Source organism: Sarcophilus harrisii, chromosome 1 (assembly GCF_902635505.1).
Source record: "Sarcophilus harrisii chromosome 1, mSarHar1.11, whole genome shotgun sequence".
Lineage (NCBI taxonomy): Eukaryota > Metazoa > Chordata > Mammalia > Dasyuromorphia > Dasyuridae > Sarcophilus > Sarcophilus harrisii.
Genome location: NC_045426.1, coordinates 921981 through 948583, shown reverse-complemented (window position 1 = coordinate 948583; position 26603 = coordinate 921981). Strand labels below are relative to the sequence as shown.

The window sequence follows — 26603 nt, the reverse complement described above, 5'->3', positions numbered from 1 at the left end:
GAGGTCCCGTCAGACGGGCTGAGAAGGGGCCTCCATCAGCCCCAAGGTGCGGGGTCTCAGCGTCTGGAACCAGGTGTTAGTCCGGCAGCCTTTAGCCAGACGGTGACCCCGGAGGTGTTTCCTCACGGTCTCCCCCTCTCTCAGGGCCAGGCTATCCGTGAGGCTGGCTCCAACAGTCCCTGTTTCCCCATGTCCCGCCCCAGCCGGGCTTTTGGGGCCCAGGGCCTTGCCATGGTCAGGGGGCTTCCCAGGGCATTTAGAAAGAAGGAGGCCGGCCGGGTCTGAGCGTCCTCCCCACTGTGCCATCCGTCTGTTTGGTCCAAGCCACAGGGCCTGTGACCCTCTTGGGGTCATTGGGAAAGAGGTTACGTGACCCCCGGCCCCCTTCCAGCCCAGGGTGGGGGGAGAAGCGGCGACTTGCCAAGAAGGGCCACAGGAAGGTGCCCTCCAGGCTGACAGATCGGGGGCTCCCGGGCCAGTCCGTCGGACGGCTGCTAACCGCCGCGGGGGCCTCTGGGCCCTTCTGAGAGGGGAGGCCTTCTGCGCCAGTTTGGGGCTGTTGTTGGGGGTGGGTCTCCCTTTTGTGTTTCCATTTCAAAGATGGCGTCCAAAGGAGTCCGCTGGGCTGACCCTGTGCCTCCGAGGGTGCGTCGGGGGCAGGCACAGCCAGCCCCCAGCTGCCCCTGGGCTTCACCGGGCTGGGCTCCCTGACGGAGACTTCCCTCTCCAGGTCGCGTGAGAGCCAAACTTTCCACGGCCGTGGCGAGCGCTGCCAGCTCCAAGGCGGACTCCCGGGGCCGCAGCCGGACGAAGATGGTGTCCCAGTCTCAGCGTACGTACGGTTTCTCGGGCGCGGCCACCGGGCCAGGGGCCGGGGGGGGGCTGGGGGCACCGGCGGGGCTCCCATCCGGGAGAAGGCCTCCCGCTGAGTTGTCGTTCTGTGCCTTAGGTTCTTCGTCACCCGACAAAATGGAAGGTACTCTCCCAGCGTGGCTTGGGGTGACTGCTGCATGTGTCGAGCCCCTTTTTGTGGTGCTTGTGTGTTGTTAGGTCACCCTGTTGCCGACGGGAGCCCCTCCCCCCTCTCTCAATCCCCCTCCCCCAATGTCACAAAGCCCCCCGCCACGGGTGGAAGGTGATTTCTCCTTATCCCCCCCAGACCCCGCTGCCACAGTTCCCTGTTTCTGGTTCGAACTGCAGGCAGGTACGTCTGCCGCGACTTCCTCACAGGAGGGGGGAGGGCGTGAGGACCACGTGCTGAGCGCCTCCTGGGTCCGGGGCCTGGCCATCTCCGGACAAACGGCCCCTTTGGGGCGGTCGCCGCCTCCTCGATTTCCCTTGTTCCCTCCCCCAGGGCGCCTGCAGCCCTCTTGAGGCAGCGCGTCCGTTTGTCCCTCGGCCGTCAGGGCCCCAGCGTTAGCTCCCGGGGTGGTCGGTGGCTAAGGAACGCCTCCTCCCGGGGACGGGGCAGCGGGTCCCCGGCCCTTCCTGGTTCTGGCACCCAGCGGGCGGGCTAGAGATGGGAGTGGAGCCCTTCTGAGCACGGCTGCGGGGGCAGGCCGGCCGTTTCTGAGGAAATGCCATTGTCGGGACCCCAGGCTCGCAGATCCCGCCGCAGGCCGGGCCTCCCATCCGCCAGGTGGCTGCGGGGGGCTGAGAGAGCCAGTTCTAGGTAGCCAGCCCACTCTACAGGTGAGGGAGCTGGGGCCTATCCAGAGCCTGAGGAGACCCCGGCGGGTCAGCGGCACACGCTCGCTCAGGCTGTAGAGGTCAGAGAGAAGGCCCTTTTCAGATGGCCCGAGATAACGGTTCCCGAGGCCCCGCCGGGCACGGGCGAGCTCCTCGCTCGGCCCCCATCGGTGACTTCATGGGCCCCACGTTAGCTGGCGAGGGACCCGAAGGAAGGGTGCCCGAGAAGGAAGCCGGGGGGGCGCCGGGCGGCTTTGCTCCTGTGGAGCGGCCCTTCTGCTGGGGGGTGGCAAAGCCGTGGATGCCGGGGTCGTGCCCCGGCGGGCGCCCTCCCCGAGCCTCTGGTCATGCCTTCTGCCCCTGGCCCCACCCGGGGCTTGTTGTGGGGTTTTTTGTCACCATTAAGAAAAGTCCCCTCAGACCCTGGACCAGAGAGGGCGAGTGTGAGGCATGTGCCCCCAAGCCAATAGAATGGGCTGGAGCGAGGGGACGGCAGGGGCGGAGCCACCAGGAGCCCCCCTGTCTCGCTGATGGCGCCTCCCTCCTTGGGCCTTTTGCTTGTGAGTTCTGGAAGCCTCCCTTGCCTGTGACCCCTGCCCCCGCCTGGGCCTAAGAGAGGGTCCAGCGCAAACCGCCTCCATCCTTTCAAGGCCGCCAGGGCGACCTTTGAAAAGATGAGGCCGCGGGGCCAGTGGGGGCGGCTCGGCTCGCTCGGCCTGGTCCCCGGCACCTTCTCGGCGCCCGCTTCCACTGGCTGTTTGTGCTCAGTCTGCTCTGCTTCTGCTCCTTCCCTCCTCACGAATCCTGCCTTTACGCCGCTAAGGATCCCAGCCGGCCAACCCCATGGGCGGTAAGAACCCGCGGTGCGGCGCATGCCTCCGCCCCCCCATCCACATCTCGGGCCAGGCTCTATTCAGCAGAAGCGTGAGCCCGGCCGGGGGCTCCTGGTCCTGGCGCTTCCGGGACACAGCGGCTTCCCCTGTAGCCGGGGAAAGTCAGCGCCGCTCCCTCTCTGGGCTTTCCCGCCCCGGCCCCAGCCGGCCCTCGGGCAGCGGGCTAGGGCGGGGTTCCGCCCCCTCCCGCGGCTCCCTCCCCGCTGAGGCAGCAGGACGCGGGAGACGCCCCTTCTTGTTGTATCCAGCAAAGTTGGGGGAAAGCAAGCCTGGGCTCCCCCAGAAGGCAAATGGAGAGTTTTACTCAGCGGCCCTTGCTTGGGGGGCTCATATTCCTTCTGCTGAATAGAGCCGCGGCGCCCCCAGCCATGCGTGCCCCCCGCCCTCTCATCCCCCGCCGCAGCCCCCTCCTCACCATCTCCCGGAGCGCCCAATCACCTCCATGGGGCCGGCCCGGTGTCTCGGGGCAGGGAGGGTCGTGTTGCATGTAGTGCGTTTGTGGAAACCTGACCCGCTCCAAGGCCCCGGGTTGCCCCAGGGCCGCTCCCAGGACTTCTAGTCCGGCAGAGCCAGCGCCTCCCCAAAGGGGACCCATCTCCTGGGGGCTTCCGTCTATCTCTCGGAAGCCCCAGCTCTGGGACACAGCCTGGGGTCCGAGGGGGAAGGGTGGTCTCCGTGGGCGGTTGAGAGCCTCAGAGGAAGATGAGGAGCTTGTCTGGCAAACTTCGGGAAGGTTTCCTGGGCCCAAATCTAAAGGGCGCTCTCCTCTTCCCAAACCCCCTGGTTAGCGGAAAAAGTCAAAGGGAACCCCCAAAAGGCATCAAAGTCTCTAAATAAAAATAACAAAACCAAAAAGGCCCTCCCAATCCCCTCAAATCTTTCGCAAAACACGAAAAACAAAATTAAAGCCCCCATCCCAAATTCTCCCCCCCCTAAAAAACACCCACAGAAAATGCAAAACCAGAAAAAATCTCTAAAAACCCTCTTCCCAAAATAAATCCCAAACAAAACCCTCAAAAACAAAACCAAGTCTCAGTAAACCCACCAAACCCCAAACAAAAACAACCCATCCACAAAACCCCCTTTACCTTCCCCCAAACACCCCAAAAATCCCTTCTCCCTCTTTTTTGGGGGGCCAAGAAAAGCCAAAACCTTACCTAAACCTCCCTAAAAAGAAATTTTGAAAATCCAAAATTCTTTTAGCAATTCTCACAAAGTCATGGGGAAATAAACCTCATCCTAAAACCTTGCAACCACAAGAAACCCCTCTTTCTCCCTAAGTGGAAAAATCAAAACAAAAAAACCCAAACGCCGAATCCCCCCCCAAAACACCTCTAACTGCCCCCTAAAAAACTCCCCCCCTCCCAGAAAAACAAGAAAAAAAAAAAGCAAGAAAACCTATTAGAAAAAAAAAGCTCCCTCCCCCCCCAAAACTCTGCCCCTTTCCATCAACAAAATTTCTCCTAAAGGCCAAAAACCTCTGCCCTAACCCACTAAAACCCTCCCAAAAAATTTCCAAACCCAAAAACATTAACACAAGGCCCCTCTTGAAAAAGAAAAACCCCAAAGCATCCTGCCCCAAAACACAAAACAAAGAATTTGAAAAACAAAACTTCCACCCCTCTCTGGGGAAAACCCGAAACCCAAGGCAAAATCCTCCCTCTTCCCCCCAACACCCAAAACCATCCCAAATCTCAATCCAAACCCTCCCCTCAAAAAACTTCTACCCAAACCCCAACCACCACCCGCTTTCTCCAACCTTCCCCCCTCCCACCTTCCCCCCCCCCTCTCCCGCCCTCCCCTACCCCTCCCGCCCCCCCTAACCTCCTTCTTTGCTTTTCTTTCCCGCTCATCCCAAGGAATCTCACCACCACGCCTCCCCCAAACTCCATCCAGAAGATCTGTCGCCCCACTTGCCAAACAAAATCCCTAAAACCAAACCAAAAAACCCCTCCCCCTCTCTGAAACAAACCCCTCCCTCCCCCCCTAATCGGCAAAGGCTTTTGGGGCAAACCTTTCATAGCAAAATACCCCCAGCTTGCGAAACCCCCCCCACTAAATCTTCTCTTTTCCCTCTCCTCTCTCCGCCGCCAAACCCCTCCCAGGTTGGAAACTCCCAAAACATGAGAACAAACCCCAAACTCTTTCCAACCCTTGGGCAGCGCCCAACCTGCCGGCTCCCCCCCTCCCTCCCCTCTCTCATCCTCCCATCCCTCGTTGGGGCGGGGGCAGAGACCCCGTCCTTCCCCGGCCAACCTTTCCCCTTTACAATTCCTCCCCCCTCTACTCCTCCTCTATATCGGGCCTCTCCTCCCTGGGGACCCTGGCAAATCCCAAAACAGGGGTCCCAGGCAGCTGGGAAACTCCCCGGGGTCCTCCCAAACCCCCCTCCATCCCAGGGCACCCCACCCACCCCCACTCACTACAGAAGCGGACCCCGGGCACCCAAACATTGTCTCCATCTCCCGCCAACCATCCTCGGGACCGGAAAGGGAAACGTCCCCCAACTTAAACCCGGGTCAAAGGGCCCCCAATTTTCCCCCTTATTAACAAGTGGTTGCCCCTCCCGGAGGGGCTCCTTTCCATCCACAGTCCCAGGAGGAGGCAGAGGCGCTGCTTAGCTCTCACCTCAGGGGTCTCCTTCCCCGGCCCAGAGTGTAGACACTCGGGGTGCCCCTTCCGACCGAGCTCAGGCCCTTGGGGACCTGGTGCCCACGGCTCAACCCGCTTGTCATATGACTTGGGAATTTGGATTGTGACGGCAAGATGGGGGCTCCCTTCTGCGCTTTCTCTTCCCGTCGCAGGCCGCCGGCCAATGGGTGGCCCTGCCGGGGGCTCCATGTGCGGGGAGCACTTCCTGCTGCTCTGTGGCTTCTGGGTCAGGGCCGGGCACTAACTTGGCTTCTTCCCTGCTTTGCCATGGGCGCCTGGCTTCGGTGGGTTAGGATTAGCCGGGCACGGGGTCCTGGGACCCATCGGGGACATGTGTGCAAGCAGAGGGCCTTTGAGGGAGGTGGGCCTTTGAGGGAGGTGGGCCCGGCCCCTGGGAACTGCGTCCTCTCCCCCCTCCCCCAGTCATCCTTCTCCAGAACCCTTCTGGGTCAGGCGACATTGGGTAGCCCAGCCATCCAGGCCTGAGTCCCAGAGGGACGTGTGGCTCCGTGGTGCGTGTCCGGGGCCTGAGGGACAAGGCCTCCGATGCCCACCGGGCGGGCCTGTGGCTCCTGCAGAAAACTCACTTTGGCCCAGGTCCTTGGGCTGATGTCGGGTCGTGAGCTCGGCCGGCCTGAGCACAGCATCTGCCTTTCTGACCTGACGTTGCCTTTTGAAGCACACAGCCCATCAGGGGCAGAATTTCTCCCTCTCCCCAATGGGGAGGACAATACTGCCTTTACTGCCCAGACAGGTACCCTGAGATGCAGAGCTTGTCCCCTCACCTCTCGCTCCCCTGCTCTCGAGACAGATGCGTTTTAGGGGCATGGCAGCTCTGCTTCCAGATGGGATCCGTGTTTTAGCAGAGCTGGGGGGCGGCCTCAGTGAAGGCTCCCGGGGGGTCTGGGCCCCCGCGTCCCCACCCGCGCTCCGCAGCCCGCCTCGCCTCGCCCTCCCTCCGGGGCCCCTCGCATCGGCTGCCCGTGCGCCCCAGGGCCTGGGCCCGGGGCCGGCTCGCGCGTGCGCCCCCGCTCAGTCCTGGCGGTAACAGGCAGGCTTTGTGTGGTCCTGTTATTCCAGCTTCCAGACATCACTCCAGATCGACGGGTGCCCTCTACACCCCCGATGTCTGTGGGGCCTCAGGTGAAGGATGAGTACCTCGGGCCCCGGGCTCTGCCGCCATCTCGCTTTTATTCTAACCGAGTTTCTGTGGAACCATCCGCCCCAATTGAGTTGTCCCATCCGGTCCTTGCGCTAGAGCCCCCCGCGTAGAGCGACCATTTGCGGAGCTGCCTTCTCGGGGTCCTTCCCCCTTCCTCTGCTCTTCCTTGAGCCTCGCGGTTCTCCCTGCATGCCGTTTTCTAACATCAACTTTCCGTCTGTGGCCCCTCATCTGCTCACTTGGAACATGCGCACACGGGTGCGCAACTGCACACCCCCCGCACGCACCCCCTCCCGGACGGCCCCCTCGGGGCCTTCTGCTTCTGGCTGCTCACAGCACTTCAAGTGACGTCGGGCCCGCGGAGCCCCGGGGAGCCGGAGAACTCCGCCTCGTGGGGCTGCCGGCGTTCCCCAAGGGGACCCTCGCGCACAGGGTCCTGCGCGGCGGCCGGCTTGGGCTTCTTTCTCCGCTCGATCTCCATTTGAATTGCTGTCGCACCTCCATTTTTACTTTGCTCCTTGTCCATCCCATGGCCTCTCCGAGCCCAGGTCTCGGCTCGAGGGCAGACGCGCTGATCAGCCTCCTTGTGTCTGGCAGGCGCGGGCTACGGGATCGGGCAGTCCAGCCGCCTGTCGTCCTCTGTCAGCGCCATGCGCGTCCTGAACACGGGCTCCGACGTGGAAGAAGCCGTCGCCGACGCCTTGGTAAGCGCACGCCTCGTCTCCTTCTTGGGGTGTCTTGTATCTGGGGATCCGTGGGGACGAGCCCACCTCCCTGCCAAAAGGAAAACTGTCCCGGCTTGTCAGGAGAGGAGGCGCCCTCCTCCCGGTCACGGCCCGGGCATGCGCCCCACAGGGTTTTCTCTGGGACGAGTTTCAGTTCTGAGCCCCTTTTGGGGAGCATCCTTGGTCGCCCCAAAGCCTGCTTTAAGACACTCTGATTTGGGGAGACGGGGAGGCTGGAGCTTCTCTCACCACATCCTTCCTTTGCTCCCTTGGGACAGAGAGCGGGCACACCAGGCTGTGGGCCTCCCAACCCCGTTGCCCTGTCCCTCGCAGTCTCCGGGGAGTCCGGGGAGAGGGAGGCCTCCCGCCAGCCCTTTCTCGTCCGGTCTTCTTGGGCGAGCCGCTCGCGCCCCATGGCTGGCAGCGCTGATGGGGGAAGCCCGCCGTTCTCGGACGAGGGGAGGGCTTTCGGGGGGGTCTTCTCACTGTTGTCCGTTTTTCTCTTTGCTAACTCACTGCTCTCAGCTCTTAGGAGACATGCGCACCAAGGTAGAGAACTCGCTTTTTTCTCCTTTCGGGTCCGGCTCTCTCTGTCCTGTCTCCCTGCGCCAGCTTCTCAGCTTGCGCCCTGACAAGAGGGAGGGCCAGCCAGTCCCTGCGGGTGCCAGGCAGGAGGGGGCGCGGTGCCTGCCAGGGGAGAGGCCGCCGGATCCTCTGTAAACCCGTTTCCCCCGAGGGGATGTGGGCTGGCGGGCACTTAGCTCTCCAGGCACAAGTTACAGGGCAGATCTCGTGCCCACGTTCTGCCTGGAGGCTTCCTCCCAGCCCTTCTCAGAAAGTCCGACTCGGAACTCAGGGTTTCTCAGCTCGTTTCTTAGACTGGCTCAGGCGGACTTAGAAAAGCGGGCTGGGCGTGAGCCCGCTGTGCTGCGGGCAGAGGGCGTGGGGCAGGGACCACAGGAGTCCGCATGGCGGGCCCCACGGTAGCCTCCGGCCTCAAGGAGAGGGGGTGATGATGAAGGAGCTGTCTCAAGGAAACACCCCCCCTCCCCCCCATAGGAAGGGCCGTGGCGCCCGGGGGCTGGTGGGCAGGGGGATGGGTGTGGACGTGGCTGGGCCCCCCACCCCACCTCCTCACACAAAGCTCTGCTGTGCCCAGAAAAAGCCTGCGCGCCGGCGGTACGAGCTCTATGGCGGGGGCATGTACTCAGATGACGACGCCAACAGCGACGCCTCCAGCGCCTGCTCCGAGCGCTCCTACAGCTCCCGGAATGGCAGCATCCCCACCTACATGCGGCAGACTGAGGATGTGGCCGAGGTGCTGAACCGCTGCGCCAGCTCCAACTGGTCCGAGAGGAAGGAGGGCCTGCTGGGCCTGCAGAGCCTGCTCAAGAGCCAGCGGACGCTGAGGTGAGGGCTGTGGGCCAGCCTGGGGCGGACTGCGGGGCCGAGGGCCTGGGGAGGACGGGCCAGCGATGAGCGGGACCAGGGAGGATGGGCCGGGGACGAGTGGGACTGGGGAGGACGGGCCAGGGATGAGCAGGACTGGAGAGGACGGGCCAGGGACGAGCGATGGGCCGGGGACGAGCGGGACTGGGGAGGACAGGCTTGGAGCAAACGGGGTGGGGGAGGACGGACTGGGGATGAGCGAGACAGACAGGCTTGAGGAGGGCGGCAGGACCAAGCAGAGTGGGCCGGCCTGGGGCAGACGGCTGAGCTGGGTTTTGATTTCTCATGGGCCGTGGGTCCCCTGGGCTCGCTGCAACGATCCCCAGAGCTCTGCCCCAGGCACATGGTGGAGAGGGACAGAGAGAGTGTGTGTGTAAGTGTGTGCAGGAACATATATATATGCAAGTACATGTGTGTGTGCAAATATTTGTGTGTGCAGGTGTGTGTACATATATATGTGCATGTAAGTATTTGTAGGTATGCAAATGTATGTCTGCAGGTATATTTGTGTAAATATGTGTGTAAGCATGTGCATGCGGGTGTGTGCAGGTGCATTGTGCACTCAGGTTGTGTGTATGTACAGGTATTTTGCATATAGGTGTGTGTGCAGGTGTGTTATACACGCAGGAGTGTGCAAGTATGTTGTATGTGCGGGGGGGGGTGTGCAGGTGTGTTATGCACATAGATGTGTGTATATGCAGGTGCATTGTGTATGCAGGTGTGTATATGTGGGTGCATTGTGCACACAGGGCTGTGTGTTGTGCGTGTGTGTGTGTGCGCAAGTGCATTGTGCACGCAGGGGTGTGTGTTGTATGTGTGTGTGTGCAGGTGTGTGTGTACAGGTGCATTATGCACGCAGGGGTGTGTGTTGTATGTGTGTGTGTGCAGGTGTGTGTGTACAGGTGCATTATGCACGCAGGGGTGTGTGTCGTGTGTGTGTGTGTGTGTGTGCAGGTGTGTGTGTACAGGTGCATTGTGTATACACAGGTGTATGCCAGTACACACATGTAGCCCTGCCTGGGCCAGGCTCCTCCCTCCCTCCCTCTCTGTGTCTCCCATCCTTTTGCTTGCTCGCACCCTGCCCATCCCACGCTCTTCTGCGCTCTCAGCAGAGGCGGCCCTCAGTGGGCGTCTGGCTCGGGTACTTGGGAGGGGCTTTGGGGTGAGAGGGGAGGAGGGGTGGTGGCCGTCATCGCCCTGGTGGGTGCCCTGCCCCCACTTCTCCGTGTCCTCCTTGTGGAGATGGTGTTCTGCTCAGGGGAGGAGGGGGTCCTTACCTGGGGGCTGCAGTCAGTCTCAGGAGGGTGTAGGCAAAGCATCCCTCCGTCTCCTGGTGCTCTGTCTGCCCCGGAGGGCGGAAGAGAAGGGGCACGCTCTGAGGAAGAGCTGGCCAGGCATGGCTCCCCATCTCACACCCAGACGCCCCCCAAAGGTTCCTCTCTTTCCTTCTCCGTGGCCAGGCGGGGCCACGTGGCTTTCCTGGGTTCCGTGGTCTGGTGGCCGTTCTTTCTGCTCCAGATCCCAAAGTTGCGGGTGATGCCCTGAGATTTGGGGTTGGCGGGCACTGTCCATGGTGGCGGGGAGCTCTTGGCCCAAGCGGGGGGCAGGGGGGGATCGTGGTCCCTGAGGAGAGTCATCTCCACGGAAGCGCCTTTTGCATCTGCGCCGGGAGCTGGGGGTTGGCTCAGCGCAGGCACCAGGCCCGTTGTCTGGCTCTCCCAAGAAGTGCCAGGAAGGGCTGGGGCCTCCTCAGCCTGCCCTGTTTTGGGAAGACTGGGGTCCTGGTGCATCCTGGCCGGTGGCCAGAGGCTGGGGGGGAGCCCTCCTTCCCCACCCCCCAGGGCTCCTGGGCTGTTCACAGGCAGGTGCTGAAGGTAGGGTTCGAATGTCCCCTCAGGGCGCCGGGCACTAATTGGCGCTTTGTCATTTTGCCAGTCGGGTCGAGCTGAAAAGATTGTGTGAGATTTTCACGAGGATGTTCGCAGACCCTCACAGCAAGGTAAGCCTGGCGCGGCGGCCCCTCGCCTCTGCGGCCCGTTTGCATGGGAGGTGGCGGCCCCGGGCTCCTTCTGCCACGGAAGCCCTGCCACACTAGGGCAGAAACACAGCCTGTGCCCCGGCTCTTCGGCGGGGGACTCAAAGCTAAAAAACCCCCCGGGGCTCCCTCGGTGCTTCTGGGGCCCTCTTGTGCTGCCGGCCTGAGCAAGCACCAGACCACAGCGTCTTCATTGCCCCTTTGGTTTGCTCCATTCCCAGAGGCGCACGCCCTTTCACCAAGCCTGACGGCGGCTCCCCAGAGGCCCTTCCCAAGCCCTGGTCTGAACTGGAGCTTTGGGGGTCTGCAGCCTCTCTTCCTGGCAGCCCCCCATTTTCTTCTGCAAAGAAAGCACTTCAATCCCACCCAAAATGTGGACTGTGTGGCGTAGCTGATAGCGCAGGGAGGCGGAAGTGCTGGCTTTGGCTCGTTTCCTAAAACCAGGATCCCCCCAAAAAAACTAGGACCAAAAGGTGGTTTCATGGGGAGAGTCATTGCCACCTCTCAAATGGGGGGTCGGGGCCTAAAGGGAAGGCAGGGAGGACGGGGGCCTCACGCCGCCGCAGCCCATTGGCATATCCTGAGAGCTTTGGGTCAGGCCTCTGGTGCTCCCCACTGGCCAGCTCTGTGCCAGGGCTGTGCGGGAAGGCCAGGGGGCACAGGTGTGGTTGGCTAAGGCCAGAGGGCAGTCTTGAACTACTGTGCCCACATTCTGCCCATCCCGACAGCTTCAGGGATGCCGCCCCCTCTTGCCCTTCCTCTCTGACTCTGCAGCCATTGCTGTTGGGGCCCACCAGCCCACCTCACCTTCTCTCCTCCCTCCTCCTTTGGTGGGGTCATGTCTTCCCCAAGGGGAGGGGGGGCTTTCTTTTGGGGATTCCTGGGCCAAGGATCTTCAGGGAGCACATTGGCCCCTGGTCGGGCACCTCCCACAGACTGTGCCACATAGGCCCACAGTTGCCCTGGGAGATGGATGCCATTCTGTGCCCATGGTACAGATGAGAAAACTGAGGCAGGGAAGGAGCCACTGCTGGCAGTGTCAGGGTCTGAGGTGAGACTCAGGCTTCCAGTCCAGCGGTCTGTCCGCCGCACCGCACGTGAGCCGGGAGCCTGCAGAACCGAGCCATCCAGGGCTCCGAGAGACAGGCTTTCTCTCTGTCTGTGGGATACGTCCCCTCTATGCCTCGTGTTGGGAACGACAGGGGTATTGGCTGATGCGCGCTCGTCATACCCTGGAACGCCGATGGCGGTCCTTGACAGCCGAGGTGGGGGGGCAGGATTGGGGCGCAGGCCTTCCTGCTTCCCAGGCCCAAGCTCTGGCCCCGGACCGGGGCAACGGCCACATGCACTCTGGACGGCGTGCCTCAGTTATAGGGACAGACAGGGCTGGGAGCAGAACCTGGAGCATCACCACCAGACCCCTCAATTCCTGGGAAACGATGGGGACGACAGAACAGGGGGCAGCATGGCAGGCCAGGGGGACGGCCCCTGACTCTGGGGCTCAGGGCCGGTCGTTGCCCTCATGCTGTCGGTCAGCTGCAGGGATGGCTCTGACGACCGGACTCAGAGAGGGCTCCCCCGGGGGTGAAGGAAGGGATCAGGGGCCGGAGCTGGGGGTCAGGGTTGGGGTCAGGGGTCGGAGTCAGGGTCAGGGCCAGAGTCAGGGTCGGGATCCAGCGCTCTGCCGGGAAATGAGGCTCCGGCCCTCGTTGTGCCCAGGGCTGGGCGGGCATCGGGCTTGGGGGGGAGGCGGCCCCCGGGCGTGCGTGTTGGCCAGGACCGCAGCGCCGATGCCGACTAACGTGTGTGTTTTCTTTCCCCTCTGCTCTTTGCATGCCGTCTCCCGTGTCGGGACTCTCGGTAGAGAGTAAGTTGGTTCGCTGTTTGGGGGCAAGCTAACGTGGCTGCATGCCGGTGACATTAACCCTTCTTCTCTCTGACTTTTCTCTCCCAAGATTCCCGCAGGGGCAGAGCTGTCGCACTTTGTGCGACTCTGCCCCGTTGCGCAAACCCCATGGGTCTGGCTGGAGATGCGCTTTTCTCATCTACTAATTAACTGACGTAATCGGGTTATGTTCTTCTGTCCCAGACGCGATGATGACTGGCACACCTCACACGGCCGGCCCTGACCCCCCCTTCCCAGAGACCCGCCGGGCGCTGCCCCGGCATGGCCCCAATCAACCCGCTGGGTCCTCCTCCATTTGCCCACCCTGAGCCGGGCGCCGGAGCGGCCGGCTCGGAGGCCCGCCCCCTCGGGAGGCCTGGCCCCGTCAGCATCCCTAAGGGAGCGGGTCCTTCCCCTGGGAACGTAGGCTCCGGCATGAAGCAGCCTGAGAACTCCCAGATTTCCCTTGGGAAACGCCACGTCCTGGCTCGCGAGCCAGTCGTGTCCGTTGCTGCTGCTGCCTTCACTGAGGGCCAGTCACAGCAGGAAAGGCTTGGGGCTCCCTGAAAGGACCCCAGAGGAAAACCCCGTCTTGAGTTTTGCCCTTACCATCAGGCATCCCAGGTTGGCAGCCCAAGGGTGAACAGCAGGTGTGCCCCACCCCGCACCCCACCGGCCTCCCCCTCCTGGCTCAGATGGGCCCGGGCATATGGGCCGCGGAGTGGTCACTTGGACACAGCGAGCCCCGTTCCTGAGCGAGATCGTCTGACCAGTTGGGGATGAGCTGGCAAGAACCGCGCTACGGCGGATGACCCCAGTGGGCACGTCATGTGAGCTGCCCAGTCTGACCAAAAGGGGCCCGGGGAATAGTTGGCAGGAAAAAATAAAACCAACCAGAGGCAGGATCCCACTTTAAAAGGAAGTCAGTCTGCAGGGAGCTTCCCGGGCAGATCCGTTTGGGCCAAACCCAGGAAGAAGGGTCCGGTTGGGATGAAAGCCATCCCTCTCAGAAATCTGAGGCAGGAGAAGCTGGCGAGATCCTGGGAAAGCACCAGGCTTTCCTCCCAGGACCGGGGCCTTCAGCCGAGCGGCCAGAGCCCCTTCTGCTCCGTGTGCTCGGGCGGTGCCTGCACTCACCTGGTTTTTAAGAGGGCGAGTGCCTCGGACTGAAGGCCCCGGTGGCAGGAGAGCTTGGGGCAGCCGTGGCACAGAGGGTGCCCACCCCGGCACTAGCCACAGGTCCCTGGCACGTGACTTCAGAGCACTTCCCTCCCGGGTCGGTTGTGAGCGTCAGACGAGATCAGTGTTGGGTACACGGTGGGCACTTAGAAATGAATGTTTCCTTGTCCCCTGGAGGGACAGAGCCCCTGCGGAGGGGCTGGCCCGGGGAGCGGAGGGGGCAGCCTAGGAGCTAGCCTTGAGTGTGGCCAAGGACAGAGGGTTCCCAAGCCCTCACTCGGGTGCTCATTCGGGTGACTTTTACACCCCCCGTTCCCCCCGGGCTGGGCCGAGCCTTTCTCAGAAATGGCCCTTGTGGAGCCACTGCCAGAGCCGATTACTGTAAGCGCCCCCAGATCGGGCAGCCGCGGCCCTCCTTGGGAGGAGCGGGCTCCCTGCCTTAGGCCTCAGGCCAAGAGCGGTAAGTTGAGCCGCAGGGGCCCATGGGGGGCTCCTGGGCCCAGAAACTCTTGTGAGGGAGACCCTAGGGGACAACAGTGAGAGGGAAGGGAGGACTCCCAGAGGGGCCAGCCCTTGGCAGCTGGGCCCTGGGTTTCTCCTCCCCATAACCCTGGGAGGTCGGTGCCGGTGAGCCCCGTTTTACAGACACGCAGAGCTCCGGGCGTGCCATGGGCGAAGCGCTCTCGTCCTTAGCCCCAGACTGCAGGCACACACGGGCCCCAAGAAAGGGCTCTGGGCCCGTCACCTGCTGCCCAGGAACTCCCACCCCTAACCCCGGGGGCCCGCCCAGGAAGCTTCCCCAGGTTCAGCCTGTTCCTCAAAAGTGGCTGCTGAGAGGGGCCCTGGGACCCTGCAGTGAGGGGGCCACATCTGCGAGAGCTGCTCGGCCTTGGGTTGTCGCCAGCCCCACCCACATTGGGCTCGTGGCCTGTGACCGGCCCGCACAGAGACCCTGCCAGCTGTCGCTTTACTGGCCCTGACTTCTGCCAGGGTGTCCTTAATGCTAGTCAGGTGGTCTGTGCCCGGGGGAGGCTGCCGGCTCCTGCTCACCCCACCCCCCTGCCAACCAGCTCTTTGGCTTAAACTGCCCTCAGTCGGCCCGGAATGTCCCGGCCTAGAAGCCAGCCCCAGGGCCTCGCCTCAGTGTCAGGGTCATTCCCCGGGTTCCTGGAGGCGGCTCCAATGCCCCTCGGAGAACACCAGCCTTCCCCCTTGGCATTGCCAGCCACTTAGCTTGTTAGCGCCCCACCGCCCACCCCATGAATGGGCCCCGGCCGCGGCGGGTGTGCCAGCCATCATGGCAAGGTCTCCTTTCTCGAGTGACGCTGCATGGAGTAGCCGCTCAGTGTCGGACTTCTGCCGAAGTCGGGCCTCTTCTGTCGCAGAGCCCGCTGCAAAGCGAGACAGATTGTCCTCCCGCTTGGCTGCCAGTCACTGCCTCGTCTGCCTCTGGCTCCTTTGCTCCCTCCCGGCTGGGTCGTGCGCCCCCCGCCCCCTTCCCGCCTCATCGCCCATCTCTGCCGGCTCTAGGTCTTCAGCATGTTCCTGGAGACGCTCGTGGACTTCCTCCAGGTCCACAAGGACGACCTGCAGGACTGGCTCTTCGTGCTGCTGACCCAGCTGCTGAAGAAGATGGGCGCCGACCTACTCGGCTCCGTCCAGGCCAAAGTGCAGAAAGCCCTGGACATCACCAGGTAAGGCCCTGCGGGCCGCCCGGCTCCGGAACCAACGCCAGATGGGTCAGACGGGGCGCGATGCCCGTCCTGTGGGGCCCGTGGCCCTTCAGTGCGGGACGGGCAGGGGCAGAGTCGAGCCAAAGGGGTGTCGGGCCTGGAGTGCGTCCCCGGGACTTCCAGACTTTCTCTGGGGGAGCTTTGGAGCCCAGACTGGCCTCACTGATTAAGGAGAGTCTCTGGCAGGCGCCGGCTGAATGTCTGCTCCGGGATGGGCACTCAGTGCATGTTCCTCCCGTGGCATCCCCCAGTGGGCTTCGTGCTGTGTGCCCGGACTGGACTCGGGCACTTGGGAGGCAGCATCTGCTTAGATGCCATCAAGATCCCAGCCCAAAGCAAGTTGTGGAGGCAGCTGGGGGCCCCTGAGGGGCTTGGGAAGGGGAGGCAGCCAGGGGCCCTGCACTGGGCCTGAGGAGGGCTAGGCAGAGCCAGGGGCAAGGAGGGGAGCCAGATGGGGAGGTGCTCCAAGGGCGAGTGTTTGCTGGTTATCCCAGAGACAATAGGGAGCCACAGAAGGTTCTCGAATGGGGTAGCAGGGCTGGAGCTGACCTCTGCACGGTCAGTGTGACTGCTCTGCTGAGGAGAGAGTGGAAAGGGAGGCCATGCAATGATCCTGATGTTGGGGGAGGCTGGCCTCATCTGGGGTGGGGGGGGTTGATGGGACAGAGTCATGACACTCCCTGACCTTGTGGCGGTGACCCCCGCCGGGCTCGCTGACCAGAGAACCCAGTCCCAACGAGAGTCTGGATCTCCTTCTGGGACAAAGCCACAGACCCCCGCTTGGTGTGCAAGTGTGAGCGCAAGCCCCCGAGGCCTGGGGAACGAGAAGAGGAAATGGTCCAAGTGGGGCACCCCAAAAGGCCAGATGCCGGAGTGCACGGGGCTCAGTTGAGAACCTGCCCGCGTTCGCCTCGAGTCCATCCCCACTGCGCGTGGCAGGTGTGAATAGGCATCCCCCTGGAGGGTCTCCCCCCACGGTGCTTTGATGCTGCAGCAGGAAGCCTTGAGCCCTCCAGAGTGGCATTCAGGACCACTCACGGGAGGGGGGCGGGGGCGGCTTGCTGATCCTGAGCGTGGGCCACTGCAGGGGTGCCCTGGGGCCCGGGCCAGGGCGCCAAGTCTCTCGGGAAGCATTTCCTTCTCAGTCTGAGCTGCCTCCCTTTGGCCACTTGCCTCTTTCTGATCCGAGGAAAGGCCATGGTTTCTGAAGAACCGTGGGGGCTATGTGGGCTCCCAGGACTGATGGCAGCTCCCTGGGAAGGGGCAGCCTGGGTTCCGGAGAGATGAGCTGCGAGTCACTGGGAGGGCCTCGAAGAAGCCCCCCGGGCAGCAGGGACAGCACAGAACTGTGGGTCTGGAGAAGCCCGTGCCAGTCTGGGAGCCCAGCAAGCCCCAAGGGGTCTCGGGAACGTCCCCTACCTTCTACACAGCAGCTCCCAGATCCTGTCCAACGCCCTCCGAGCATTGGAGACTGTTCACCGCCCCTTTGGCTCCTCAGTGTCCTTTCTGAGTGCCGGTGCCAAGGGCGCGCCATTTGGGACCACCTGAGCCGGCCCGGGCCCAGAAGAAAGCCCTGCGCTGCCCCTCCTTTGGGTTTTCTGCTTTTCCCTTTTTTTTATTGTGTTTTCCTGGTTCTCCGGGTACATTGATTTCCTTCTGAATTGTGTTGGGAGAGAAATATCAGAACAAGGAGGGAAACTGCAAGACACAAAAGCACCGAAGAAAAGGAGACGGGAACGTTGTCTGTGCCCCTTACACCCCACATCCTTAGTTCGCTCTCTGGATGTGGGCGCTCTTGCTATCTCAGATTTTGGGGGATTGCCTGCGGTCTTTGAACCGCCGGAAAGAACCATGCCCATCGCTGCAGATCATCGTTCTCGTCGTTGCCACGTACCGTGATCTCCTGGTTCTGCTCGTCTCACTCAGCATCGGGTCCTGTCAACCTCTGCAGGCCCTTCTGAGATCAGCCCGTCCGTCTTTCCTTTCGGAACAGTGATCTCCCATCACCTTTGGGTACCCCAGATTTGGCCATTCCCGACCCGAGGAGCATCCCCTCAGCTTCCAGTTCCTCGCCACCACAGACATTTTTGCCCACGGGGTTGCCTTCCCTCCTTGCAGATTTCCTTGGGGTACAGGCTGGAGGCAGGGGTGCACTGCTGCCTCCTGCTTTTCTTAAGACAACTCGGGTCCCCCCTGCTCCTGGAAGGCTGCCTTGCCTGCGGCCTCGTGGATGCTGGTCACTCTGTCCAGTGGGCGCAGCCAGCTCTTTGTATCTGCATTGGTTCTGCCTGGAGCCAGGCTCTTGAGAGGCTGTTATACAGTCCAGGGCTGGGCAGACTCCCGGGCGCGTCTTTGCCCCCTTCCCAGCAACCCCTCTGGGCCCTGAGTTCAGCCTGTTCCTCACCCTCCCGTCATGTTCTCTAGCCTGTCTCTCCATCTTTTGTATGGGATCAGGGTGAGAGTCTGAAGCCCAGATAAGTGGCCTGTACGCCATCACCCTGCTCTGACCTAGCCAGCCTGCCCCAGAATCCAGTTCTCAGAGCCCTCCCACCCACAGGCGCTGGCTTTCCCCTGTGCCCGGGGCCTTCCCAGGGTGGGGGGCAGAGAAACAGAGCGGCCATCTCGCCCCGCCTCCTCACTGCAGTCGTCATTCCTTGCTTAGAGGGTCGCTCGGGCATTTCCCATCCTCTTCGGCCACCGCTTCCGATGGGTTCTGGACGGTCAGTCCAGATGGTTTTATTTCTCCGTCCTCCGAATCTTTGGAAATCTCCCCCAGAACTCGGCCCAGACAATGCCGGGCACAAGCTCTAGGAGAGAATATTCCCTTCCCCCCCTCCCCCAAAGGTGCCATCGTTTTTATCCCAACAAGTTTCTTGCTGTCAGTGAGAATCAGACCCAGAACAGAGTCTGTTTGTTGGTTTCTCTTGGAGAACGGCACCCTCGTTATGCTCAGACTTCTGGGAGACAGTCACGTCCTCCTTCCCTGCTGCGCCAGCCTTGGGGTTCTCCTTGCGTCTCCCGTCTTCACGGCTGTTTTTTTCTAAATTTTAACTAAGACCCATCCCTGATCATTGATCTTCCAGTCCCACCGGTCCTGGTGATACTGCCGAGCTCGCTTGAGTCCTTTCATTAGCTCTTCTAGAAGGTGTGGATGAGTTGCAATCTGCGCCTTCAAAGAGAAGATTCACACCAACAGGACTTGGCGAGAGTCATCGTCTCCCTGCCTAAAGCCCACGGGCAGCCGAGCCTCTCACCTCATCTGAGAGGGAAACGCTGCCGCTCACCTCGCGCCATGTCCTGGAGCTGTCCTGCCGGGCCGCTTTGGTCCGTCCGGGCTCGTTTCCCAAGTCACGGGGCGAGCATCAATGGGCCCGGGGCTAATGTGAGGGCGGTCTCGAGCTGTTCCTCTTGAAGGCCACCTGCTTCCTCACCAGTCACAGGGCAGATTTGGGGGCTGAGCTGCGGTCGCCTCTCGGGCCCGGCAGCATGACCAGCTGTCTCCGGACATGCTGCTTCTCGGCCCGCTGCCTGGTGCCCGCCCTCTCCCAGAGGAGTCACAGTGGCCCGTAGCTCTGTAATCCTTGATTCCTGATTCGCTGCCCGGCTGAGGACGCAGGTCCTCGATGTCGGGTTGGCGGCCAGCGTGGCCGTGGTCCAGTAAGGACCCAAGTGGCGCCGTGTCGATCCTGCTGGTTTGGGTCTCACTGATGCCCTTTTCTTGCAGAGAGTCTTTCCCAAATGACCTTCAGTTCAACATTCTCATGAGGTTCACGGTGGACCAGACGCAGACGCCGAGCTTAAAGGTAAGAGCCCGGAGGGAGCCACTCCCCAGAGAGAGGTTGCTGGGTGCCCTCGCGATGCAGAACGAGGTTTCACTCGGCGGATCTTGTTTTTACAAACTTGCAGGCAGTCCAGCCCACCCTGCGGGACCAGCTGCGCTCCTCTCCCGGGAGCTCCAAGGTTTTTGTTTGCATCGCTGCCGCTCCCCTGCCCCCAGCCCAAGAAAGTCTGCTTTGCCTGCTAACTAACGTGGCAAAGGACTTTTGAGCATGCGATGTCTGCCATTCCCAGGGAGGCGGCCCTCCCCAGGTCGCCGCTTCACTGCCCACCTTACCCAGGAGCGCCCCCGGTTTTGTGCACAGGCATTCCCGGTGGCCAGAGGCAGAGGAAGAGCCCTGACTCGTGGGGGCTCGTAATGTTCTTCTGGCTTCTGGGAGCCCTGGGTGTGCCTGGGGGTGCGCGAATTCCTTTACTAACGTCCTTAACCGCAGACTGGGCTCCTCCCCTCCTGGTCCCTGCTGCTCCTCTCTCCGTGGGAAGGGAGTTTGCCTCCGGGACCGCTTGGGCTGCCTCCTGCGTGTGCTGCATTTCGGTTGCCGTGCCCTCTCCCCTTTGGTCTTGAGCTCAGGCAGCGGGGGAGGGCTTTCCTTCCAGACCTGCACCTCCTCTGTGTTTCCTTGGCATGGTTTCTCTGTGTGATCGTGTTCTCCAAAAGTCTTCCACCCAGACCCCCACCCTCATCGCACCGGCTTTCTCCACAGGCCCGAGCCGGGCTCTTTACACGGACTCCCGAGCCCGTTCCCGTGAATATCATTTTCCCTGTTACTGTTAAGTTGTTGTTGGGTCTTTTTACATTCAGGTACCTCCACCTTGCTAAGTTTAGTTGCTTTGCTTTTAGGTGCCCAGGTGTCGTAACCTTAGGATCTCCCTTGTCAGGGTCACCCAGCAGCATGATGGGCTTTTCTCACTTTTCTCTCGTTCACCTTTCACTCTGCATGTTCATCACTCTGCATTCTCGTGAGTTGGTGGAAGTATGTTTTGTATATAACTTTTGTGGTGGTTGTTGAGGCAGGTGGGGTTAAATGACTTGCCCGGGCTCACACAGGCTAGGAAGTGTTAAGTGTCTAAGGCCAGGTTTGAAGTCGGGTCCTCCTGAGCACACGGTGCTCTATCCCCTATGCCTCGTTTGTAACTTTCCTAAGGGGAACCTTACGGTGATGCTGCTTTTTAAATTCATTCAGTAACGATTGCTGTCTGAGGGGGAACTCAGTGGGTTTAAATGGGAGGCTCGTGTCCTCTGCTGGTAGAGGAGGCTTCTGGTTGAGAGTGCTGATGGACGGCTCATTGGAGGAGGGTGCATTGGAAGAGAGTCAGAGATTCAGGAGGGGAGGAGCCCCTGGGAGGGTTCTAGAAGCTGGAAAAGCCAGAGACCACCATCCAGAACTTTGGGGGGACCTGCTGGCCTCCCCATGGAGGCTCTGAGGACACCTTGCTTTGGAAACAAATCAGAAAGACTGAAAAGGAAGGGGGCCTGAGATGTGTGCCAGGAGCTCAGAGTGGGGGTTGCCAGGGGCTCAAAAGAGAACAGCAGCTTAAGAGGGAAGGGGCGGCTGAGCTTTGTGAGGAGGAAGCGGCTGCCTCTGCACCCTGGGGGCTTTGTGCCAATGGCCCTGGGTCTGTCGGCTCTCCCGGGCACGTCTTCTGAGCCAAAACTGGTCTGGTGGTAGCCACCAACCCCTTCTGCGCAGAGGCATCCAGAACGGCCCCTTGGTGCAGCGGACCCGGGACACTCAGGATGGCTGGCTCCCGGGGGCTCCATTTTGGGGGGCCCCAGACATTGGTGCCCCGGGGGTATTCTCTGGGCCATGTTATCCATAGATGTTGTAATCCAACCACATGGTGGCCATCCTAGGGCTGGATCTTCACTGGCCCTGACCCTCCTCACAGGAGGCTCCTTCCCCCCATCCCCAGTCCTGCCCAGGCATCCGACCCATGAGCCTCTCTGCGTCACATCCCGGGAGCCTTCTTCACGTCACATCCCAACTGCCTTCCCCAAAGATGCTCCTTTTGTATCACTTAAGGCTATAGCTGTTTTCCCCCAATAGAAGATCAGCTTCTTGAGGGCGAGAGCTTGTTCCCTCGCCCTTCAGCCAGTACCCAGTCCACATCCTAGTAATGTAAAGTAAAGGTTTTGCCATTTGTGCATGAACTGTGTCCTCAACTCCCAGTTGGAAGAAGTTGGAGCGTCTCGATGCCTTGAAGGAAATTCTGTGGCGTGGTGAGAAGCTGTTCCTATTTCCTATTTCCTCAGACAGCTCCGAGCCCCAAGGACCCACTGCCCCTTTTGGTAGAGAGGATCCTGCCCAGATTCCTCAGGTATAGAGCCATGAAATGGCTTTCTACCACAACACAGACATCCCTGGTAGCACTGGCCCGTGCTGCCGTCCCGCACTCAGGCCAACGCTGACGGGGCATGTGAGAACACGGACCTTCAAGGCCCATCCCTGGATGTAAACTTCCCTCTCCGAGGCACTGTCACGGCCAGCCTTGGGGAGCCTGATGATTCTGGCTTCTCCCTGTCCGCTGCGGACGCTCCTCTGTGACGTCTTGTCGCAACGGTCAGAGGGTGTAATGAGATTATCGCCTTTGAAAAGCTGAGGTCATCCGGACTCCATCCGTTACGTTGTGGACACAACTCGGTGTTTTTTAAACATTTTCTTGAAAGTGGGGAATGACTAAAATACGTTGGAGAGAAACGTCAGCTGCCTCCTTCAGGACTTGGCTTGTGCCCATCCAGATGATGTCGGATACAAAGCCCAGCTTGAATCTTACAGGTCGAGCTCCTCTGGCAAGTACTGATAAAGGAGGAGAAGAGAGGAGGTCCTAGTGCGACAGAAACTAGCTCATAGCAAAAGAAAAAATCTTTGTGTCTTTCTCTCCTGAATCCTTTTTATGAGAAGAATGGATAAGATTGGTTCTGTGAGCATGGAGAAGGAAAAAATCTGAGAAAATCTGGCAAGAGGTTGGCTATGTCCAAGGAAATAGAGGGAGGAGTCAGATGAGATGACACAACTTATGACCCTGGGTGATGGGCAAGTGGCAGGGCGCCGCACCGTAGGCAGGCAAAGAACGAATTCACTCCTGTCAGTGAGTCTGAGTTGGCCACTTGTGGCAAACAGTAGAGGGGACATTCTTGTTCATCTCACTGCCCTGCTCCTTCAGAGCCCTGCGGTCACCTCTCCTGCCTCCCCATTTAAGGCACAAGTTCATGTTTTTGTCCTGGCCTCTAAAGACTGTGTAGACTTCAAGCCAAGAACAAGTGTGTTCATCTCAATTTTGCTATTGTCTTTAATGACATTATCTAAAATTTCTAGAATTGATTCTTGACCTCCTAATCTTTAGGGCTAAGTTTTTCAGTTTCCAGTTAATTGGGAATTGTTTCTCTAATAATCTTTTACTCAACATTTTTATTGCATTATGCTTGGTAAGAAATGCATGAATTAATTAAAATTAATATTTTCCTTTAGTTGATTTGTGAGGTTTTCATGCACTTGCACACAGTCGAGATACCACATGTAGATGAGAAATAACTATTTCCATTCCCATTCCATCATCTCCCATGCTCTAGCATGTCTAATTTCTCTACAATTCAATTCAAGTCCTAAACTTCTTTTGGGGGTTTGATATTTATATAGATCTAAGAGGGGTATGTTGAGGTCACCTGCACACATAGAGTTTTACTGTCTCTTCTTGTAATTCATTTAACTTTTCTTTTAAATACTTAGTTATTATAATGTTATACCATTTATTATACATGTACGTGTGTGTGTGTATGTGTGTGTGTAGTATTGACATTAACTAACTGCCTAGGCTACCTCTTTCAGTAAAATATGCATTCTGGTTTTATTTATTTATTTATTTTTTAATAATGGCTTTGTGTTTTCAAGATCCATGCAAAGATAGTTTTCAGCATTCATCCTCACAAAACCTTGTATTCCAAATTTTTCTCCCTCCCTTTTCCCTCCTTTCAATGGCAAGTATTCCAGTATATGTTAAACATGTGCAATTCTTCTATACATATTTCAACATTTATCAGGCTGCACAAGAAAAATCAGATAAAAAAGGGAAAAAATTGAGGAGGGGAAGCAAGCAACCAACAACAAAAATGGTGAAAATATGTTGTGATCCACATTTGAGACAAAGGTCCCGATAGACCTTTTTCTGGATGTGGATGGCTCTCTCCAACCCAAGTCTATTGGAATTGGCCTGAATCACTTCATTGTTGAAAAGAGCCACGTCCAGCAGAATTGATCATCATATAGTCTTATTGTTGCCGTGTACAATGATCTCCTGGTCCTGCTCACTTCACTCAGCATCAACTCATTAAGCCTTTCCAGGCCTCTCTAAAATCATCTTGCTGGTCATTTCTTACAGAACAATAATATTCCATAACATATAATATACCATATTATATCCATAATATACCATAACTCATTCAACCATTCTCCAACTGGTGGGCATCCATTTGGTTTGCAGTTCCTTGCCACTGCAAAAAGAGCTGCTATACTTTTGCACCTATGGGTCCTTTTCTCTGCTTTATTATCTCTTTGGGATACAGCCCTTGTAGAGACACTGCTGAATCAAAGGGTATGCATAGTTTGGTAGCCCTTTGATTATGGTTTCATATTGTTCTCCAGAATGTTTGGATCAGTTCACAACTCCACTAACTATGTATTAGTATCCCAATTTTCCCACATCCCCTCCATCACTTATCATTATCTTTTCCTTTAACTTAGTCAATCTGAGAGATGCGGAGTGGTATCTCAGAGTTGTCTTAATTTGCATTTCTTTAATCAATAGTGATTTAGAGCATTTTTTTATATGACTAGAAATGGCTTTAATTTCTTCATCTGAAAATTGTTCACATCCTTTAACCATTTATCAATTGGAGAATGGCTTGAATTCTCTTTTTTGTAAATTAATTTTAATTTTAAAATTTAATTTTAATTTTAAAATGATTAACAATTATTACATGCAATAGAATCCATTATTCCCTAAATCTTTCAGTAAGTTATATGACTGTAAAGATGCAATGTGTTATAGAGAGTTTTCTATGAAAAACTGCCTATTTCCATCATATTTTGTTCAGAGTTCTTCACACACATATATACATACAAAAGATATCAAAATATTTTAAAAATATTATAAGTCATAAAGAAATATTGCAGGGGAGAATATACATGGATATATCTATACATCTCTTTATGTATAATTGCTGTTTTGTCTTTTTTGATCATATCTGGCACTCCCTGATCCCAGTTGAGATTTTCTTGACAAAGATACTAGAGAATTTGTCATTTTTTACTCAGGATCACATAGTGTGTCTAAGACTGGATTTTTTTTTCTTTTTTTCTTTTTATTTAATAGCCTTTTATTTACAGGTTATATGCATGGGTAACTTTACAGCATTAACAATTGCCAAACCTCTTGTTCCAATTTTTCACCTCTTACCCCCCCCCACCCCCTCCCCTAGATGGCAGGATGACTAGTAGATGTTAAATACATTAAAATATAAATTAGATACACAATAAGTCTACATGACCAAAACGTTATTTTGCTGTACAAAAAGAATCAGACTTTGAAATATTGTACAATTAGCTTGTGAAGGAAATCAAAAATGCAGGTGGGCATAAATATAGGGATTGGGAATTCAAGGTAATGGTTTTTAGTCATCTCCCAGAGTTCTTTCTCTGGGCGTAGCTGGTTCAATTCATTACTGCTCCATTGAAAATGATTTGGTTGATCTCGTTGCTGAGGATGGCCAGGTCCATCAGAACTGGTCATCATATAATATTGTTGTTGAAGTATATAATGATCTCCTGGTCCTGCTCATTTCACTCAGCATCAGTTCGTGTAAGTCTCTCCAGGAATGGCTTGAATTCTCATAAATTTGAGTCAATTCTCTATATATTTTAGTAATGAGGCCTTTATCAGAACCCTTGGATATAATAAATCCCCCCTCCCTCCCCCAGTTTATTGCTTCCCTTCTAATCTTGGCTGCATTGGTGTTTGTACAAAAACTTTTAAATTTAATGTAATCAAAATGATCCACTTTGCATTTCATAATGGTCTCTAATTCTTTGACCATAAATTCCTTCCTTCTCCACAGATCCAAGAGCAGACTATCCTTTGTTCTCCTAATTTGCTCATAGGATCACGCTTTATGTCTAAGTCATGAATCCATTTCAAGGTTATCTTGCTATCTGGATTTACTTCTTTTAATTATTTTTACTCTTCATTTGTTTGTGGACGTGACTGCTACCCTGCCTTTTTCTCTTTTACTTGAAGTGAAACAAAATTGCTTTTGCTCTAGCCCCTTCTCTGAACTCTGTATACATCTTTTTGTTTCAAGTCTTGTTTCTTTTAAACAACAAATTGTTGGATTCTGGTTTTGTTTTTGTTTTTTTTTTTTTTTTAAGTAGCTTTTTATTTACAAGTTATATGCATGGGTACTTTTTCAGCATTGACAATTGCCAAAACTGTTGTTCCAATTTTTCACCTCTTGCCCCCCACCCCCTCCCCCAGATGGCAGGATGACCAGTAGATGTTAAATATATTAAAATATAAATTAGATATGCAATAAGTATACATGACCAGACCGTTATTTTGCTGTACAAAAAGAATCAGACTCTGAAATATTGTACAATTAGCTTGTGAAGGAAATCCAAAATGCAGGTGGGCAAAAATATAGGGATTGGGAATACAATGTAATGGTTCTTAGTCATCTCCCAGAGTTCTTTCTCTGGGTGTAGCTGGTTCAATTCATTACTGCTCCATTGGAAATGATTTGGTTGATCTCGTTGCTGAGGATGGCCTGGTCCATCAGAACTGGTCATCATATAGTATTGTTGTTGAAGTATATAATGATCTCCTGGTCCTGCTCGTTTCACTTGGCATCTGTTCATGTAAATCTCTCCAGGCCCCTATGAAATCATCCTGCTGGTCATTTCTTTTTCTTTTTTTTTTTTTTAATTTAATAGCCTTTTATTTACAGGATATATACATGGGTAACTTTACAGCATTAACAATTGCCAAACCTCTTGTTTCAATTTTTCACCTCTTACCCCCCCCCTCCCCTAGATGGCAGGATGACCAGTAGATGTTAAATATATTAAAATATAAATTAGATACACAATAAGTATACATGACCAAAACGTTATTTTGTGTACAAAAAGAATCAGACTCTGAAATATTGTACAATTAGCTTGTGAAGGAAATCAAAAATGCAGGTGGGCATAAATATAGGGATTGGGAATTCAATGTAATGATTTTTAGTCATCTCCCAGAGTTCTTTTTCTGGGCATAGCTAGTTCAGTTCATTACTGCTCCATTAGAAATGATTTGGTTGATCTCGTTGCTGA

The 26603-nt window shown here is 57.0% G+C and overlaps 1 protein-coding gene across 1 annotated transcript in view; it reads left to right on the top strand.

Annotated features, from left to right (window-relative positions):
- Positions 1-26603, top strand: part of CLASP2 (cytoplasmic linker associated protein 2) — an 86378-nt gene that overhangs the window by 46509 nt on the left and 13266 nt on the right. The window contains exons 21-34 of the mRNA XM_031949161.1: positions 731-832; positions 950-976; positions 1160-1371; positions 2521-2683; positions 5387-5460; positions 6098-6377; positions 6994-7100; positions 7647-7670; positions 8281-8531; positions 10506-10569; positions 12470-12472; positions 15200-15363; positions 19127-19205; positions 19309-19362. Coding sequence (XP_031805021.1) covers positions 731-832; positions 950-976; positions 1160-1371; positions 2521-2683; positions 5387-5460; positions 6098-6377; positions 6994-7100; positions 7647-7670; positions 8281-8531; positions 10506-10569; positions 12470-12472; positions 15200-15363; positions 19127-19205; positions 19309-19362 — 1604 coding nt within the window. The remainder of the gene's footprint in view (positions 1-730; positions 833-949; positions 977-1159; positions 1372-2520; positions 2684-5386; positions 5461-6097; positions 6378-6993; positions 7101-7646; positions 7671-8280; positions 8532-10505; positions 10570-12469; positions 12473-15199; positions 15364-19126; positions 19206-19308; positions 19363-26603) is intronic.